General features: G+C 43.9%; 1 protein-coding gene across 1 annotated transcript in view; it reads right to left on the reverse strand.

Annotated features, from left to right (window-relative positions):
* LOC145406386 (solute carrier family 22 member 21-like) overlaps window positions 1–18,916 on the reverse strand; it is a 78,398-nt gene that overhangs the window by 14,160 nt on the left and 45,322 nt on the right. The window contains exon 6 of the mRNA XM_080277551.1: window positions 16,149–16,264. Within this exon, the coding sequence (XP_080133677.1) occupies window positions 16,149–16,264 (116 nt within the window). The remainder of the gene's footprint in view (window positions 1–16,148; window positions 16,265–18,916) is intronic.

The following is an 18,916-nucleotide window of genomic DNA, read 5'->3' on the forward strand; positions in this document are numbered from 1 at the left end:
ATCTGTCTTATGCACTGGATTATTTCGAATTTTTGCAGATCCATCCACCATCCCCATCTACCTCATTCTCCACTCATATTCAGTGAGTTCAACCAGTGGAGAGCCGGAAGTTGCATTATCAGATCAAAAGGAGCTGCCGACATATACATCCGGACGTAAACAACCATCTGGTCTATGAGCACATACGTTTGGGGCTGGCCATGGACTGCTCAATTTCTGGATGACTTCCATTCCTGCAATTTATTCAACTCCGTTCGAATTTCCTTCTCACATTGAGGAGACAATCTTCATGGACGTGTTGCAGTAGAAACTCATGGGTCTACCCTGACAGACTGTTCAATCCCTACCTTCACCACTGGCAATGAGCCCCCTCCCCAGCATAAAATATGTCCGGGAAATCTTGTACAGTACGTTGCATAAAATATGTCCTGGAAATCTTGTACAATACCTTGCATAAAATATGTCCTGGAAATCTTGTACAGTACCTTTGAGTTCCTTCACTTGTTCTGCCACCAATTCATCTCCAGCCTCCACAATGTTGTGGATGTCCTCCGGCTGCCTCTATGTTTGCCTGCTCTAGGGATCTGTTACCTCAGTTAGTGGTTCAAGTACTCCCAGACTTTTCTCTCATGTAGGGTCTCAGTTGTACTCGTTACTTTGGATACTCATAAGAGTGTCTTATATGCTGATGACCCGCTAATGCAGGTATGACCAGGCACCACACAGGAACCCACAGTATACAATAGTTTCCCCAGATACTGTTCCCCAGGAACCTGGTCAGGTGCCTTGGGTTGTATTAATGCTTTGGTGTAAGGAGGGAGAGCCACAAGATGGTCAACCCTGGCAGTAATTGTTTTCCCTGGTTTATGCCCTCCTATCTAGGTCTCATTCAGAGCCGTCGTCATTACCACTGGACGTGAGCCATGAATCAGTATGCAACATTCTGCGATTTAAATCTACTAAAATGTCTCCAATATGTCCTCAGAGGTTCATATCGAGAATAACGTTGGTGATTAGTCCTGACACTACCACGAATCGCTGTCTGGGGATGTTTGTTCTGCTTTATGTTCATCCATACTTCTCCCCCAGTAGGTATCTCTTCTTTACACAAACTGTATGCACTACTGTATTGTTGGATGGTAACATATCTCTCCATTAGTTTTCAGTTATAATGTTCCAATTCACCAATGGAAAATCACCACCTGTATCTACAAATGCTTTATATCTCCAGTGCTGTAGTGGAATCTCCACATAAATTGGATTTCTTCTCACTAAATCGTCAAGTTGTTCTGGATGGGGTTCGTGGTGCTGTGCACCTTTATTCCGTCTCTGCTATTTGGTCGATTATATTTTCCCCTCTCAATTTTAGAGCAAATATCCGTTCCATTTCCATTTCTTGATACTTGGTAGTTTTCGTCCTATCTGTTCCTGCTCCTAGTCCACTCACCATTCATGTGCTGGGTGGATTTTAATGAAAATCCAGGTTTCCTGTTTGTGATCCTGGTTTCCAGTCCGGATCCTCCCTAGGTCTCTTTGTGCAACTGGCCCATCATCCTCCAGGGTTTAAACCAGAGCAACAGTGACCCTTCAATGCTCTGAGCCGGACAATCCCTCTGGACTGTTGTCCTCCACTCTTGAAGCCCAACTAGAGTCCTGTAGTTGTTCCCATTGGGCTTGCACTCATTGCCTGATCTGGCACTACCTGCCTTCGGTTATACTGCACTGCTGTTGATCTGTGTTGTCCCAACACTTCACCACTGCATGTTTGCTGACCCCACCTGTACCAAGTTTAGCTTGACATGGTGATTGTCCTGTTACCTGGGTTGCATTTTTAGCTGCCAATGCATTCTCAGCAATTTTCAGCATCTCATCTTATGATTTAGTTTTTTTGTCTGTCTCCATTCACTTTTCCTTAACCCGCCCCGTCCTGACCACTTTTCCACCACTGACACCCCCAATCCCGACCATTTTTGGACCAAAATTTTTTTGGCTCAAACTTCCGCTTTTGGTGAGAAACAATGGTCAATCACAAAAAAAGTGTTCACCGGGGTCCATAAGTGGCCTAAACAGGTATACCTTCGTTACACCTGGTACCGTGTTCTGTGGAGGTGGTCTGTGGCTCTCACGTTTTCTATGCTATTATAAGTCTGGGAAACCAATAGAAGTAGGTAGATATGTATTTATTACAAACAAAAAAAATGTGGTAGAAGAGTAAATTGGATTTTATACAAAAATAGAGGTAAAATAAGCATTGTTCCATTGGGCGAACCAAGTGAAATCGCCCAAACTGTTCACTGATGAATTGCTAACATTGCTGATTCATCATACATATCATTTTTTCAACTTACATAATACATCTCCAATAACATTATACCATTTTCCACTTTAGAGAACTGTTTTTACGAATTCACAGGCCTTTCGATAATATTTACCGTAATGTTAACGCATATTTACGTAGTGAGTGAACTCGCTATGACTGTTGTTTCAAGTCGCATTCTGTTTTTTCAACCTACATAATACTTTTCCAATAACATTATACCCTTTTCCATTTTAGAGAACTGTTTTGAGATAGTTTCAGGCCTTACGATAATATTTAGCGTAATAATAGCGCATAATAACACAGCGGGTAAAGTCGCTATGACTATTGTTTCAACATACAACCTATTTTTCTACTTATATAATAATTCTCCACTAACATTACACATGTTTCCACTTTATATCATTGCTATCACTTATTTGGAGATCTTACTATTCTGCTGAGCATCACATTATCACATATTTACACAGTGAGTGTAATCGCGATATCATTTGTTTCAGCTTACACTATTTTTGAACTTATAAATTACTTTCCCACTAACATTACACCCGTTTCCACTTTATATCATTGCTATCACATATTTACAGACCCAACTGTTCTACTGAGTGTCATATTATCGCAGATTTACACAGTGGGTGTACTTGTGATATTAATTGTTTCAATTTACACTATTTTTCAACTTATACATTACTTTCCTACTAACATTACACCCGTTTCCGCTTTATATCATTGCTATCACATATTTACAGACCAGACTGTTATACTGAGCATAATATTTTCGCAGATTTACACAGCGGGTGTACTTGTGATATCACTTCTTTCAACTTACACTATTTCTCAACTTATATAATATTTTACCACTAACATTACCCACGTTTCAACTTTATATAAATCTTATCACATACTTACTGGCCTTACCATTATACTGAGCATCATATCGCCATCCCACACAGTATCACTAGTGTAGATAGTTAAGATATTCTCTGAAACAGGGCTGAAGGCACAACGGAACATTGCACTCTGCACGCTCGTACCTTGTGTCTTTTCTCTGAGTGGCTGGTTTTACTGTCAAGTGCTTGCATACATGGCAGCGGCGCTGGGGTTTACGACGGTTTGATTGGGAAGGGATAGTGCTCGGGTAGTGGCGTCCTGTGAGGCGTAGGGGAGTCTGGGCAGCCATGGGGGTGCGGGTGCAGTGTGTGGGCCTGTCCTGTGCTTACCTGGCGATAATTTCACGAGACAGCTCCCTCACAAACCCCTCAAAGATCTCAGAGATTCCCGTTGTCATGGCGTGGAGGTAGTGTGCGTTGAGGACCGTGATGTCGAGCAAGTGGAAAAAGAGCTTTTTGTACCACTTCATCGTGGTCCTGGCACAGTCCACACTGGAAATCATGGAGTCTGACTGATCCACTTGCCTCATGTTGAGATTATAGTCCAGTACCGACTTAGGTTTCCAGACGTGGCGCCTCCTCTCGCTGTGGTGATCAATGGAGTCTGTGTGGTGCATCAGGGGACTGTGTACAGCCGACAGGAGGCAAACTTCCCTGTTGTGGTTCCACAGGGTGGCAAGGATGTTATTTGCTTGGAAGAAAACCACCTCTTTCTTGTCAAGTTTCCTCCCTACCTTGACCATATGGCGATGGTTTCTCTTTACTGTACCATAGACTCCGGTGTCGTGTTGCTGGAGGAACCAAGCGAGAAGAGGGCTAGTGTACCAGTTGTCCAGGTACAACACATGACCATAATGAAGGTACTCCTCTATCATTGTCTTCACCACGGCCCCTGAGAGTCCAATACTACGATCTTCTGTTATGTCTGTCTGTGTGCCCGTGTACAAGACTATGTCTTGCACATAACCAGTCTTACAGTCACACATAATGAAGATCTTGAACCCGAAACGGTGTCTCTTGCTGGGTATGTACTGGCGAAAGGAAATACTGCCTCTCCACAACACAAGACTCTCGTCTATGGCAAGGTCTCTGTAAGGATAAAATGATGAGTGGAACATTTCCTGTAGGTGGTCAAAAACAAGCCTAATTCTCCTCATTTTATCTGTGTTATTGGCATTAGCTGGGTCATCTGCATAAAAAAAGTGGAGGCGGCTGAGAATCTCCTGGAATCGATTACGACCCATTACCTTTCCAAAGAAAGGTGTGCTGGTCATTGGGTCAGTGGTCCAGTATGCAGGAATTTGATTTTTTCTGACAACACCCATCAAGAGAACCAGGGCAAAAAATAAGAACATCTCAGCAAGGGTTACAGGATAGTCATATTGCAGGGAGTGCCTGCTTGTAGTACCCAGACGTTCACTTTCACGGTGCTGGCTTCTTGCAAAGAGGTTCATCTGCTCCACTATGCGGCCCACAAACGCCTCCCCAAAGAACAGGTTGAAGAAATCCACCCTAGTGGAGCCCGCATGCATACCTCGAGCCGTGCAACCAGACCGCCACTCCTCAGTGAAAGGGTGAATGATGGGAGTAAAATTACTCCCATCTTCCCAGTTCCACGACACACTACCGTCTCCAGCCTCGTCCCCATCGTCGCCTTCGTCAGGATGGGGAGGGGAAGGTGGTGGGGGAGGTTGGGGAGGTGAAGAGTGGCGCCGTTCATCACTCACACTTCTCTTCCCTCTCCCTTTTCCTTTCCCCTTTCCCTTCGCTTTCTTTCCTTTCCCCACATCATGGGGCTGTGGGGAGGAAGTGAGGGAATATTGTGGGGCAAAAGACGTGCTAGGGAGCAGCTCCACCTCGCCTCCCCTATGCCAACGTACACCACGTGCTCATGCTGCCTCCCTCACACCACTTTCCCCTTCATCGCTCACTCCCGCCACACCACTGTCCCTTTCACCCTGCACTTCCACCTCGCCACTTTCCCTTTCACCCCTCACTTCCGCCACACCACTTTCCCTTTCACCCCTCACTTCCGCCACACCACTTTCACCTTCCCCAGACAATAAAGAAGAACCATACCTGATTTGCCTTCTCGCCGCACCTTCTGATCCTCGAGGTGAAATTTTCTTCCTCCTCAACCACGAGGCAACATCACGTCCTACGCCGCCATCCTCGTCCTCATCCTCGTCCTCATCAGAATCTCTCTCTAGGGGCTGGAGAGAGGTCCGTGCATGTGTATGGGGTCCAGGCTGGCCTTCCCTCGCCTTATGATACGTAACATACCGCTTTTTTTCGGTGAAGGGACCTCCTCATCACTGCTGGTTATTTCCTCCTCAGGCTGCACATAATCCCTATCCTCCACATTGTCATCCAGTGGAGAATCACTATCTCCAGTGAAGGCATCCAGGGCGGATTGTATTTCGTCCTCAGAGAGACCTTTACGCAGCATGTCTGACCTGGGTCACTGCTAACACGTGAGTGACCGAGACAAGGGCGCGTGTGGGTCACGTGGGGTCTGGGAGGCTGCCTGCCTGGTGGCAGGTAGGGGAGGCTTGCCTAGGTGGGGGAATCGAAAATCTCGCGCGAATTTTGAAAATTGTGCAAATTATGGACTTTTCAATTGCTCCGCGTTAAAGTATGTCGATGGGATTGGCAGTGACGAAACGTGTGGACGTTAAAGAACGTCGACGGGACACTGCGGGTTAATTTTCTTGTGCCTTACATCTGTCTTTTATATCATCCAGGAAATGCCACTCAACTCTTTTCCGTATGACATTGCTAGCTTCCTTCATGTATGCCTGATTTGATAGCTGCTGTAAACAAGTCATGAGGTCACTGAAGCTCTCACCCTGACCTTGCATTGCCTCCTCGAATCACAGGATCCGTATTTCTATGGCATCTGCTGTCACGAACCTTTTTTCAGCCTGTGCTAACATAGCCTCATCATCCGCTCTTCACTTTTAATTCAATGTGGTTTGTTGTTCCACATATACTGCTGTGGTGCTGCTTCAACTGGAATCTCAACATCATGGCTCGGTATTCTGGATTTTTCCAATCTTTGACTCCCCTCATTTTGTCTGACTCCTTTACGAGTTTGTAGTGCGAAGAATGCTTGAAAGACCGCTGGAGATAACTCCTTACCAAGTGTTAAAGTTAATTGGACCTCCTTTACTCGAACTGCTATGGTATCCTTGATTCCCATCTTGCTTTTATTGTTTTGCTGTTGCTACCAAAGAAGGCCAAGCATAAACTCAGGTACTCATTGTTTTTCGTTAGGTAATGGTACAGGGAGGAATTCTTGTCATTAGTCTGAACTCTACAGTCTAATTGCCAACCTGTCTCTTGCCATTTACTTTCCTGCCTCTGGTTTCACACTGCTCACATAGAAGCAAACATGGTTCAAACACTTAGCTAGCTTTCCCGAACTGATACTCAAACAGGCAGCAAACTAGGTACCCAAGTCACAAATTGCATAAAAAATACAAGATAGTAAATGAAAATAATGAATAGGGTTTACTGTACAATGCAGACTGTTGCACCGGTCAAATAGGACGATACTTCCAAGGTCGATGGAAAGCTGATGACAGGGAGAGATGGATCTTCTGTTTCATTAACCCAGAGGCTAGCTTCTGCCCATCCCTCTTTGTTGAACCTTGCAGTGTTTCAGTAACACAGAGAGTAGGCCAACACATACAGTTTCCCCTAGCTGTCATCACTAAACTACATCATCGTTACACACAACACCTCCTATTCCAAAATCAGCAAAACTGACATCTCAACACCCAGCCTAGGAGTCCGGGGGGAGGGGGGGGACCATAAAACCCCATCCCTCTCCCCATGATGGCCGGGAGAGGAGTGGCTGTGGCACTTTGAAGCTGTTGATTGCGAGGCCGTCAGGTAATACTTCTTTGATTTTCTCTGGAATTATTATTGTTTCCATTACGAAGGTTTTTCTCTCAGGCATGGAGGTTCAGATTTCTTTCTGTCATCCAGGGACTAATGAAAATATAATCCTTGGTTTAATCACCCTTGTTCTGATGCTGCCAACAACATGGAGAAAGCCTACAACAGGTGCCGGAGCCAACCCTCTCCTGAATCACATCTCATTTATGTCTCTTCCCGGAACTGTGCTAAGTCTCTATTGAAAATAATTTCATTCGTTGTAAATGCTCTAAACTCTCTGACTCAATTTTTTTCCTGCTCCTTCCGGCACCTTGCCAGAAACTTCTCTAACAACTTTAATTCATCATCCTTCCCTCTTCTCTTTAACTCTGCTGGCTTTGAAACTGTTTCTTCTACTGATAGAGCAGACCTCTTAGCTCAGACTTTCTCCTCCTATTCCACCTCAGACGATTTCAGTGCTGTTCCTACATCACTTTCCCCCTCTGACTTCCTCATGGGTGACATTAATATTTCTTCAATTGATTCTTTTTTTTTCTTTTTCTGCCATCAGTGGCCTTAGTACTAATAAGGCATATGAGCTTCATGAGGTCCTTCCTGTTGTCCTGAAAACTGTGTTGCTGTGCTTACACCTTCTCTAGGAAAACTCCCTCACCTTTGTCTGTCAACTTGTACCATTCCTTCTTGCTGGAAGTTTGCTCTCATTCAGGCTGTCCCAAAGAAGAAGGACCATTACCAACCCTCTAACAATCGCCCAATTGCTTTAACATCCTGTATTTTAAAATTTTTGAATTCATTCTTCAAAAACGTTAAAGCACCTTCTCTATCATAACCCTCTTTCTGGTCGTCAGTGAAGGTTCCACCCGGGACACTCCACTGGTAATCTTCTCATCATCCATTCAGACTCCCTGTGTCTCCTTTCGGGACTTTGGCGAAAGCTTTGACACTGCACTTGGCTTCTCAAAGGCTTTTGATTAAGTATGGCATAAATCTTAAATTTTCAAACTGCCTGTTATGGTTTCCATCCTTCTATCTGTGTTTTCTCTCTAGCTCCCTTTCTGGTCGTTCCATAGCTGCTGTTGTAAACGGCCACCATTCTTCTCCTAGAGCAGGGGTCAGGCAACTTTCTAGGGTATTACCCAAAAATCTGAGTAAAATGAAATAACCCCCAAGCCTCAAAGTAAACAAAAACAAAAAATAAAATTAGCCAGGTCTGTGTACACAACTGTCAATAGTATGGAGGAAAAACAACAAATATTATGATAAATGATACATGGTTTTACATCATGTCCGAGAAAAACTTACATTTATGTGAAAAATCAGTAATATACCGCATGCAGTACTCTAGAAATGTTTATATTTACCTCATTTGGGATAAGTTACCCCTGTTTCCCTACCCCAGCCTTAGAGCTATCAATAGTGATGTTTCTCAGGGCTCTGTCCTGTCACCAGCTCTCTTCCTTCTGCTCATCTATAACCTAGGCTGTACATCTAACCCTATCCATACATACAGTATGCTGTTGACTCCACCCTTCACCTTTCCATCCGCTTCCCGTGAAGTCCATTTCATCACTTACTTCAGCAAACAAAGGATGAGGCTATGGCACACCTAATGTCTGGCTTGGTTTATATCTCTGATTGGGGTAAAAGTAATACTGATACTGTTATTTTAATGCATCAGAAATTCATTTCTTACATTTTTCGACCCATCTGAATTTTCAAAAGAAGTATCCTTTAATTTTTAACAATTCAGTCCTGGATCATCTTTGAACATACTGGTGCTTTCATTGTCTCCGGGTGACATGTAGAGGCGCATGTTATGTAGGAGGACTACTGGGCCTTGGAAGCAGGCTGTGAAGCCTACGCCCAGAGTCGGACAAAAAAAAAAAAAAAAAAAAAAATCTAGGAAAGATCATATTATTTCTTTTTAAAAATCTTTTCCATGGAATTAGGTGTGCCAAGCCAACTCCATGTCTTCTTTATCCCTTGCACAGATGTTGACATTATACAGTGGTTTTATTCACCTATGTGTGGAGTACAACTCTCATAGGAAAGGAGGCTCCCCACATGTAGAGTCAAAGACTTTTCGTTCCATCGACTCTCTTCCTCTTACGGATTCCATTCAGCCTCTATTTCTTTGCCGCACTGTTGCATCTTTATCACTTTTCTTTCGCTACTTCAATGGTCACAGCTCCTCTGAACTGTCTGCATGCATTACTCCACCACCATGGCGGGTGCGTAGCACCCATCGTGTAGCAAACTCTCATCTCTTTTCTATCCACCTCTCTAATGCAAGAATTAACCGTTACTGCCAGTCCTTCATGTATGCAACAGGTCAACTCTGGAACTGTCTTCTTCTGTCTGTATTACCTGCTGCCAATGACCTCCAGTCCATAAACGCAGTGTGTGTACGGACCTCCTATTTAATGGATCATGAATATGGCTCTCTAGTATCTTGTTTTTATTTTCTCTTGGAAGAAACAATCTTGGTAGCTTCTACCCTTTGGTTCCTCCTTCCTTGCACAAAAAAAAAAAAAAAGGTAAAATACATTTTACATTAAGATACCTTTAACCTGCCCCATCCCAACGTTTTCTGGGCAGTGGTACGCCCCAGTCCCGACATTTTTGGATCTTTTTTTTTGGCTCAAACATCCGCTTTTGGTGAGAAACATCGAAAATTCATAGAGAAATCGCTCACCTGAGGTTTAAAATACTCGATCTAGGTACGAGTACCTCCTTACCTGACTGGGTTTTCTAACAGGCTGGCACCAAAGAAAACGAGTTCTATGGGAGGGTAACTATTTTATCCACTCATAAACAGTATTTATTAATTTACTTGGTACGAATTTATAAGTAGTACAAGAGTATATTGGTTTTCAAACAGTAATATAGGCATTATAAGCATTGTTTCACTCACCAACTCATCACCATTCATGACCTTTTTTTCCCACATTACCTGATCATCATTTCTGACTGTTTCTTCCTCTAATGCTATGTAAACTTTGTCCTCCACATTGTCATCGATTGGGGAATCACTCTGGCCCTGAATGTCTTTATTGGCCAGGTCACTGGTAACAGGTGAATTGCCGAGACAATGGCGTGCAGGGGGGGGGGAGAGGTTATGCGGTGTAAGGCATTGTCCCTGCTTGGCATCTTGTAGAGGAATATAGGAAGGTGTCCCGAGTATACGTGCCAAAAATCACTCGCGAAAATTGAAAATTGTGCAAATTAGGGACCTTGCAATGTTGCCGCGTTAATTCACGTCTCCGGGATATGAGTGCACATCATGTGAGGGCGTGAATTCGTCTCCGGGACGTGGCGGGTTAAGGACTTCACAAGGGTACTACCACCTTATCTACGAACACATAACTCACCACTGTAGGGGCGAGCTGTGACGATTCGACCAATTTTCAGAATATTAAAAAATATGTTGATTGCAATTACAATTTCTTAGAGCCAAAATGTTATCCTATCCTTCGGCTGCTAATTGGGGAATGTTCAAAGCTGTAGATCTTTAAGTATCGAGGAGGAACTCTGATACTCAAGGGGTCTAAGATGTAACTGCCAGGAAGGTTCGGGCACAACAGTGGGATGAATCGGACATGTATTATACTTGTCCAAGTCGCATAATAACACGATGGTGATTAATCATGAAGGAAAAAGTTACTAATGAAAATGTACTCAATGTATTTAACACAAAAATACTGCTCCATATACAGTACTATACTCGATATCCTTTATTGCATTAAATGTTTTTCCCTCGAAAGTGGTAAAAAAAGGAAATATAAATAATTGATTCACACACACACACACACACAGAGTGTGTATGTTTGCGCGCGCGCGCGCGTGTGTGTGTGTGTGTGTGTGTGTGTGTGTGTGTGTGTGTGTGTGTGTGTGTATTGTCATAGAACTGCAACATCTTAATATAATACCTATATTGTACATTTGTATGAATAAGTAATAATATCCTTTCACCATCACAGAGATAGTTAGGTCTCCAACAAACCATCTACTGGCTGAACCATCTTGAAACTACATAATAACTTCTGAGGGCACTTCCATCTGACACATGAAAGATAAGCATCGATTTGCCACGGCAATGTCTTCCAGAACAAATAATATTAACACAATATATTATGCATACGAACCCACACATATTCATGGTCCCAAAGCTTTTTTTCTTTTTTTTTTTATGCTAGGAAGAAGGAACCAAAGGCCACGAACCCGCAATTAAACTGTTCTTTCCAAGAGAAGAGCAAAATACTAGAGAGAGCCAAATTCAAGATCTGATCATTTCAAGATACCTGGACACACTACGTTTGATAGACTGGAGATCATAGCTAGCAGGAATTACAGACAGAGGGAGACAGGTCCAGAGTTGACCTATTGCATAAATGAAGGACTGGGAGTAAAGGTTAACACTTGCATTAGAGAGGTGGACAGAAAAGGGATGACAGTTAGCTGCTAGACGGGTGCTATGCGCCCATAGTAGAGTTGGAGGGATGCAAGCAGACAGTTCAGAGGAGCAGTGACCATTGAAGCAGTGATAGAAAAGAGATAGAGATGCAACAGTGCGGCGAAGAGACAGAGGTTGAAGGGAGCCAGTAAGAGGAGGAGAGTTAATGAGATGAAAAGCTTTTGACTCCACACTATCGGGAAGAGCTGTATGTGGGGAGCCTCCCCACACATGAGAGTTATATTCCACACAGGGGTGGATAAAACCCGTGTATAGAGCCAACAATTGTACAGGGGTAAAGAAAGAACGGAGTCAGCTTAGCACACCCAATCTCTTGGAAGCAGATTTTACAAGAGATGTAATATGATCTTTCCAAGATAAGTCCCGAGCGAATGAAACCCAACGCATGTTCAAGGATGATCCAGGATTAAGCTGAATATTATTAAACATTAGTGGGTACACCTGTGGAAGATTTTGTCGGGTTGATAGGTGTTAGAACAGAGTTTTTGATGCATTAAAAACAACATGATTATTTTTACCCCAGTCAGAGATACAAGCCAAGTCAGACATTAGGTGTGCCATAGCCACGTCCGTTGCTTGTTGAAGTAACTGCTGAGATGGACGTTGTGGAAACCGAATGGAAAGGTGAAGGGTGGAGTCATCAGCGTACGAGTGGATAGGGTTAGATGTAGAGCTTAGGTCATTGATGAATAAAAGGAAGAGAGTTGGTGATAGGACAGAATCCTGAGGAACACAGCTGTTGATAGGTCTAGGAGAAGAACGATGGCCGTCTACAACAGTAGCTATAGAACGAGCAGAAAGTTATAGATGAAGCCACAGATAGAAGGATAGAAACCGTAAGAGGGCAGTTTTAGAATTAAAGATTTATGCCAGACACGATCGAAAGCTTTTGAGACGTCAAGTGCAATGGCAAAGCTTTCGCCAAAGTCCAGAAAGGAAGATGACCAGGAGTCTGAGAGGTAGGTGAGAAGATCGCCAGTGGAGCGTCCCTGACAGAATCCATACTGCTGATCAGAAAGAAGGTCGTGATAGGAGAGATGCTTTAAAATTTTTCTATTAAGAATTGACTCGAATACTTTTGAAATACAGGATGTTAAAGCAATTGGACGATAGTAAGAGGGTTGGGAATGGTCACCCTTCTTTGGAACTGGCTGAATGAGAGCAAACTTCCAGCAAGAAGGAAAGGTACAAGTTGACAGACAAAGGCGAAAGAGGTTGCCTAGACAGGGTGTAAGCACAGAAGCACAGTTCTTGAGGACAACAGGAGGGACTCCATCAGGCCCATATGCCTTATTAGTATTGAGGCCAGTAACGGCAGAAGATACATAAGCTGAAGAAATTTTAATGTCAGCCATGAGTAAGTCAGAGGGGGGAAGTGATGGAGGAACAGCACTGGAATCGTCTAAGGTGGAATTGGAGGAGAAAGTCTGAGTGAAGAGATGTGCTTTCCCAGTAGAGGAAATAGCTACAGAACCATCAGAGTAGAAAAGAGGAGGGAAGGATGATGAGGTAAAGTTATTAGAAAGGTTTTTGGCAAGGTGCCAGAAGGAGCGGGAAGAATTCGAGTTGGAGAGTTGAGAGCATTTAGTACGGATGACATTATTTTTAGCAGAGTGGAGAACAGACTTAGCACGATTCTTGGCAGAAACGTAAAAAAGATGTGATTTGGGGTGGGTTGGCTCCGGTACCTTTTATAGGCCCTCTCCTTGTTGCGGACAGCATTAGAACAAGCATGATTAAACCAAGGCTTTCTTGCATTAGTCAAAGGATATGAGAAAGGAATGTATGCTTCCATGCTCAAGAGAATAACCTCCTTAATGCACAAGGCACACTCAGATGGCTCCCGTCCATGGAAACAATAATCATTCAATGGAAATTCAAAGCAGTACTGCCTGAGGGCCTCCCAATCTGCAGCTCCAAAGTACCACAATCGACGTTTCTTTGGAGGGTCCACAGGCCGCACCAGAGCGATAGGACAGGTTCAGGTAATAAGATTGTGATCAGAGGAGTCCAACGGAGAGAAAACATTAACAATGTAAGCAGAAGGATTAGTTGTAAGGAAGAGATCAAGCATGTTGGAGCTCTCTCCAAGGCGGTCATGGATACGGGTAGGGTGCTGTACAAGCTGCTCTAGGTCATTAAGGATAGAAGAGGTGTAGGCTTGTTCACCAGGTGGATCGGTGAAAGGAGAGGAGAGCCAAAGGTGATGAACATTGACTTCTCCTAGAATGGAGATTTCAGAGAAAGGAGAAATGGATAGAATGTGTTCCATTGTAGACGTAAGATAGTCGAAGAATTTTTGATAGTCAGTAGAATTAAGGGATAAGTAAACAGTGCAGATATATTTAGTCATAGACTGACAGGAAAGCCAAGCCAGAGTGTAGAAAATTCAGAAGAATGGAGATCAGGAACACGAGAGGAAGAAAAGTCATTGCGTATATATATACACAACAGCCACCTTTTGGCTTTGAAATGAGTAAAGAGAAAGTAGGAGGATACAGAAATGGGTTTGCTGTCACTTGGCTCAGACAGCTGAGTGCCAGTTAGAAAAAGAATGTGAGGTTTAGAGGAGGAGAGGTCGTGCTGAACAGAGCGAAAATTAGAGGAAAGGCCGCGAATGTTGCTGAAATGAGGAAATGAGTCAGACAGTGGTTCCAGGCGGTTCGAGTCGTCACCAGGAGAGGGGCGGATGGTGGGGGCATTTATGGTCCCCTTCCCCTGGGCACTCCCAGGCTATAAGTCTTGAAGCCACGATAAGTTTTTGAATTTTGGAAAAGGAAGTGTAGTGTGTACTGTACATGTAGTTTGGTGTTAATAGAGAAACTTGTATCGGAGAGCATGCTGGCCTAATCTCTGTGTTATTGAGACACTGAAAAAGTTCAGCAAAGGGAGATGGTCAGGAACTAGTCCCGAGGGCTGATGAAACGGGAGCTCCAGCTCTCCTTGTCATCAGCTTTCCATCCACCTTGGGAGTACTGCCCTGCTCGACTGGTGCTACAGTCTACTCCTCATGATAGTCAACGGAAAAATTACATGTGATTTTACACACACACACACACACACACACACACACACATATATATATATATATATATATATATATATATATATATATATATGGACTATGTGGTTGTGTCTAGGAATGTAATAGGAAGATTGTTGGATGTGAGAGTCCTGAGAGGGGAGGGTGGAGGCATGTCTGACCACTACCTGGTGGAGGGAAAGTTAAGAGTAGGTAAGAGATGGGTGAGAGCTTGGAGGGTTAGGTGTGAGAAAAAGATAGAGTATCAGGAGAAATTGAAAGGTGAGTGGAACGCAGTGAAAGATCGGAAAAATGGCAGTGTGAAGGAGGAATGGCAGTTTTTTAAGAGTGCTGTGGTGGGGCATGCAGAAGAGGTGTGTGGTGTGAGACGTGTGGTTGGTGGTGTAAGAAAAGGAAGTGAATGGTGGTGCGAGGAAGTAAGTATGGCTGTGGCTGAGAAGAGACGTGCATATGAAGTGTGGCTGCAGAGGAAGGATGAGATGTTATATGAGAGGTATAAGGAAAAGAGGAATAGGGCGAGAAGGGCTGTGCGTGATGCTAAAGTGGCAGAACATGAGAGGTGGGGTAGGTGGCTGACAGAGAATTTTCAACAGAATAAGAAAATGTTTTGGAAGGAGGTGAAAAGGGTGCGAAAGGGAGAGTCTGGGAAGGAAGAACGAGTAAAAGCAGAGGATGGAAGGATGTTAATTGAGATGGATGCAGTAAGGAAGAGATGGGCAGAGTATTTTGAAAGACTGTTAAATGTAGAGGAAGAAAGGGTGGCTGATATTGTGGCGGATGGAAGGGTGCAAGGAATAAATGTGTTGGGAGAGTTGAATGACTCTTTGATCACGAAGGAGGAAGTGGAGAAGGTAGTAAAGGAGATGAAAACAGGGAAAGCTGCAGGTATGGATGGGTGTGCTGTGGAATGCCTGAAAGGTGGTGGAGTGACTATTGTTGACTGGTTAGTAAGATTGTTGAATGTGTGCTTTGTGAAAGGTATGGTGCCAGTTGACTGGGCAAGTGCTTGTGTGGTTCCGTTGTATAAAGGCAAAGGTGATAAGTATGAACGTACTAGTTTTAGGGTTATAAGTCTGTTGAGTGTTGTAGGTAAGGTGTATGGTGGAGTGTTAATTATGAGAGTTAGAGAGGGTACAGAGGGAGTGATTGGTGATGAGCAGTGTGGCTTTAGGAGAGGGAGGGGATGCGTGGATCAGGTGTTTGCGGTGAGACAAGTGTGTGAAAAGTATTTAGCGAAAGGCAAGGATGTGTTTTGGGCATTTATGGATTTAGAGAAAGTGTATGATAGAATTGATAGGGAGGCTTTGTGGACTGTTTTAAGATTGTATGGACTTGATGGTAGGTTACTAAAAGGGGTGAAAAGTTTTTATGTAAATAATAGAGCGTGTGTAAGGCCGGGTGCACATTGAGACGCAGGCGACACAGGCGACGCAGCACAGAGCAGGGCAGAAAACTGCATCTCACTATTTCAAATGTAAGCGCGCACGTTGTCACGCAGACCAGCACAGCACAGCTGCAGACCTGTGTCGGCCTGTGCTGCGCAGCCTTTGAAACGCAGTTTCCTGCACACGTGTGGCACAGCCAGTCATTTTGTAAGTTCTCACAATGTCATCCACCGAGGAACTTATAGAGGCTGTCTGCCAACAAAAAGTATTGTATGATACTACTTATCCTGAGTACATGAAGGGATCTTACAAGGACGAGATATGGGCTGATATTGCAAGAACTCTGCAGTATAACGATGGTATGTATATTGCTGTATGAAAATTAATATCATGAATCAGCATATGGATTTGACTGCTGCTGTGTGCCGTTGCATCGTGTGTGTGTGTGTGTGTGTGTGTGTGTGTGTGTATGGAGAGACAGAGAGAAAGAGAGAGAGAGAGAGAGCTCGTACCACTGGACTGTAATAATGCAAATGATCACAGTACAGCACAGGACGACAGACTGCTTGAGCCAATGTGCGCACCACGCCTATGCTGTCCTGCCCTGCTCTGCCCTGTGTCTGCCCTGTTCTGTGATGCCCTTCGTCTCAATGTGCGCCCGGCATAAGAGTGGGAAATGCTGTGAGTGATTGGTTTCCTGTGAGAGTGGGGCTGCGACAGGGATGTGTGATGTCGCCTTGGTTGTTTAATATTTACATGGATGGTGTTGTAAGGGAGGTGAATGCAAGAGTTTTAGGTGGAGGTCTGAGTCTGGTGAATGTTGATGGTGGAGAGTGGAATCTGATGCAGCTGCTGTTTGCAGATGATACTGCACTGGTGGCTGATTCAGAGGAGAGATTGAGACAGTTGGTAGAGGAGTTTGGAAGGGTGTGTGAAAGGAGGAAATTGAAAGTAAATGAGAATAAGAGTAAAGTGATGAAGTGTATGAGGTTGGTAGATGGTAGGGGGATGAATATACTGTAGTTTTGAAAGGAGAATTGCTTGAGGAGGTAGAGTGTTTTAAATATCTAGGGTCACATGTTGCTGTGGATGGAAGAATAGATGCAGAAGTGAAGTTTAGAATAAATGAAGTAGGAAAGATGCTGGGAGGAATGAAAAAAGTGTTTAGATGTCGTTCGCTTAGAATGGTTGTAAAGAGAAGGCTGTATGAGGGTGTTGTGGTACCGACTGCATTATATGGGGCTGAAACATGGAATATGGGTGTAGCAGAGAGGAAGAGTTTGAATGTAATGGAGATGAGGTGACTGAGGAGTATGTGTGGAGTGACGCGTATGGATCGGGTGCGGAATGATGAAGTGAGAAGGAGAACTGAAGTTGTTTGGGAGATGGCTGGTAGAGTTGAGCAGAGGGTGTTCCGATGGTTTGGGCATATGGAGAGAATGGATAATGAGCGATTGGTGAAAAAGATAACTAGATCTGATGTGAGAGGTGTAAGGCTGTGAGGAAGACCACGAATAGGATGGATGGACAGTGTGAAGAGAGCGCTGGATGCGAGAGGGACGTCTGTTGAGCAAGGAAGAGTGGCTGTGCGTGACAGAAGTAAATGGAAAGAAACTGTGAATGAATAAGTGATGACGCAGCCCTGAGGGGATATTCTCCCGCATTTGGTCTGATCAGCTATTTCAGGTCAGGTGCGGGTAAGGGGATGAGTCTGTTATGATGTGGCAGAGGTAAACCAGCTCTGCTGTCGGGCCCTGCTGCGGATGTCACTGATTGCATTGCAGTTGACCCTTGTGCGGTGTGGTACGGTGAGGATCTGTCCGTTCTCCCCTTTGGGGCTAAGATGCGAATCAATGTGTTTGAATGGATGAGTAAATGGGGAGTGTATCGTCCTGTCTCGGCTACCTCCCTTTCCTTGGGGGAAGCAGCCTATATATATATATATATATATATATATATATATATATATATATATATATATTTTACCAGAATAGTATCTATACTATTTCCCTGAAGCATATTTCCGTTCTGTGTGCATATTTGTCTCACCACCGGGAACTAGGCTTGCTAACTATCTGAACTACATATCCGGGAGGTAGTACACAAACACGGCATCCTAAGTGCAGCTGCAGTTTCCCTTGTTTCTTTTAGTGTACTGTGACTGAAATAGCGTGATCACTCGCTGATCACTTCAGGCTGGTTTATATTCTTTATATACTTAGATAAAACAAGTTTTTTACTATAAAAATTAAACGGGAATAAATAAACTAATTCCTGAAATAAAGAAGCTTTTATTTGAAGGTGTAAGAGTAGACGAAAACAAATTATTGAAAATCAGTGTCAAGGGACAACTTTCTTAACACTATGAATACCATGTCTACATTTTTCAGTGGAGAAAGTATGTATGATAAGGGTTTTATCATTCATGTTTCCTTCAAAAAATGATTAGAGGATTGCATCAGCACATCTCCGACTGCTATCATGCGTGACACGTCACGCCTGGCGGGAGTAAGTTGCGTTACTGACGACGGGACTGGACCAGGGTTCAGCAGCTGATCCGTCTCCACCACCTATCTTATGCAGAACGTGTACACTTACCTCGTTGATTGTTGTCTGTTCTGTCACGTTTTGCGTTACATTACGTTTAGAAAATACTGTAATTACATATTAAATAAGTTAATGTGTTACACTGCTACTGCATTTTACTGAAAACAGAATATATTTGTCTAAGATTCCGGGAGATTAGGAATCCATTTCGGGAGACGGGAAATTATACAGGAATCCGGGAGAATCCCGGCGAATCGGGGGGGGGGGGAGGGTGTTGGCAAGCCTACTGGGAACCCTCAGCCAGGAATGACGCTCGCCCTCTCGTTTCAAAAGTACCCATAGGCATTTCTCGAAAAG

This window comes from Coenobita brevimanus, chromosome 70, assembly GCF_032717465.1.
Source record: "Coenobita brevimanus isolate Jiangsu-jjx chromosome 70, ASM3271746v2, whole genome shotgun sequence".
Lineage (NCBI taxonomy): Eukaryota > Metazoa > Arthropoda > Malacostraca > Decapoda > Coenobitidae > Coenobita > Coenobita brevimanus.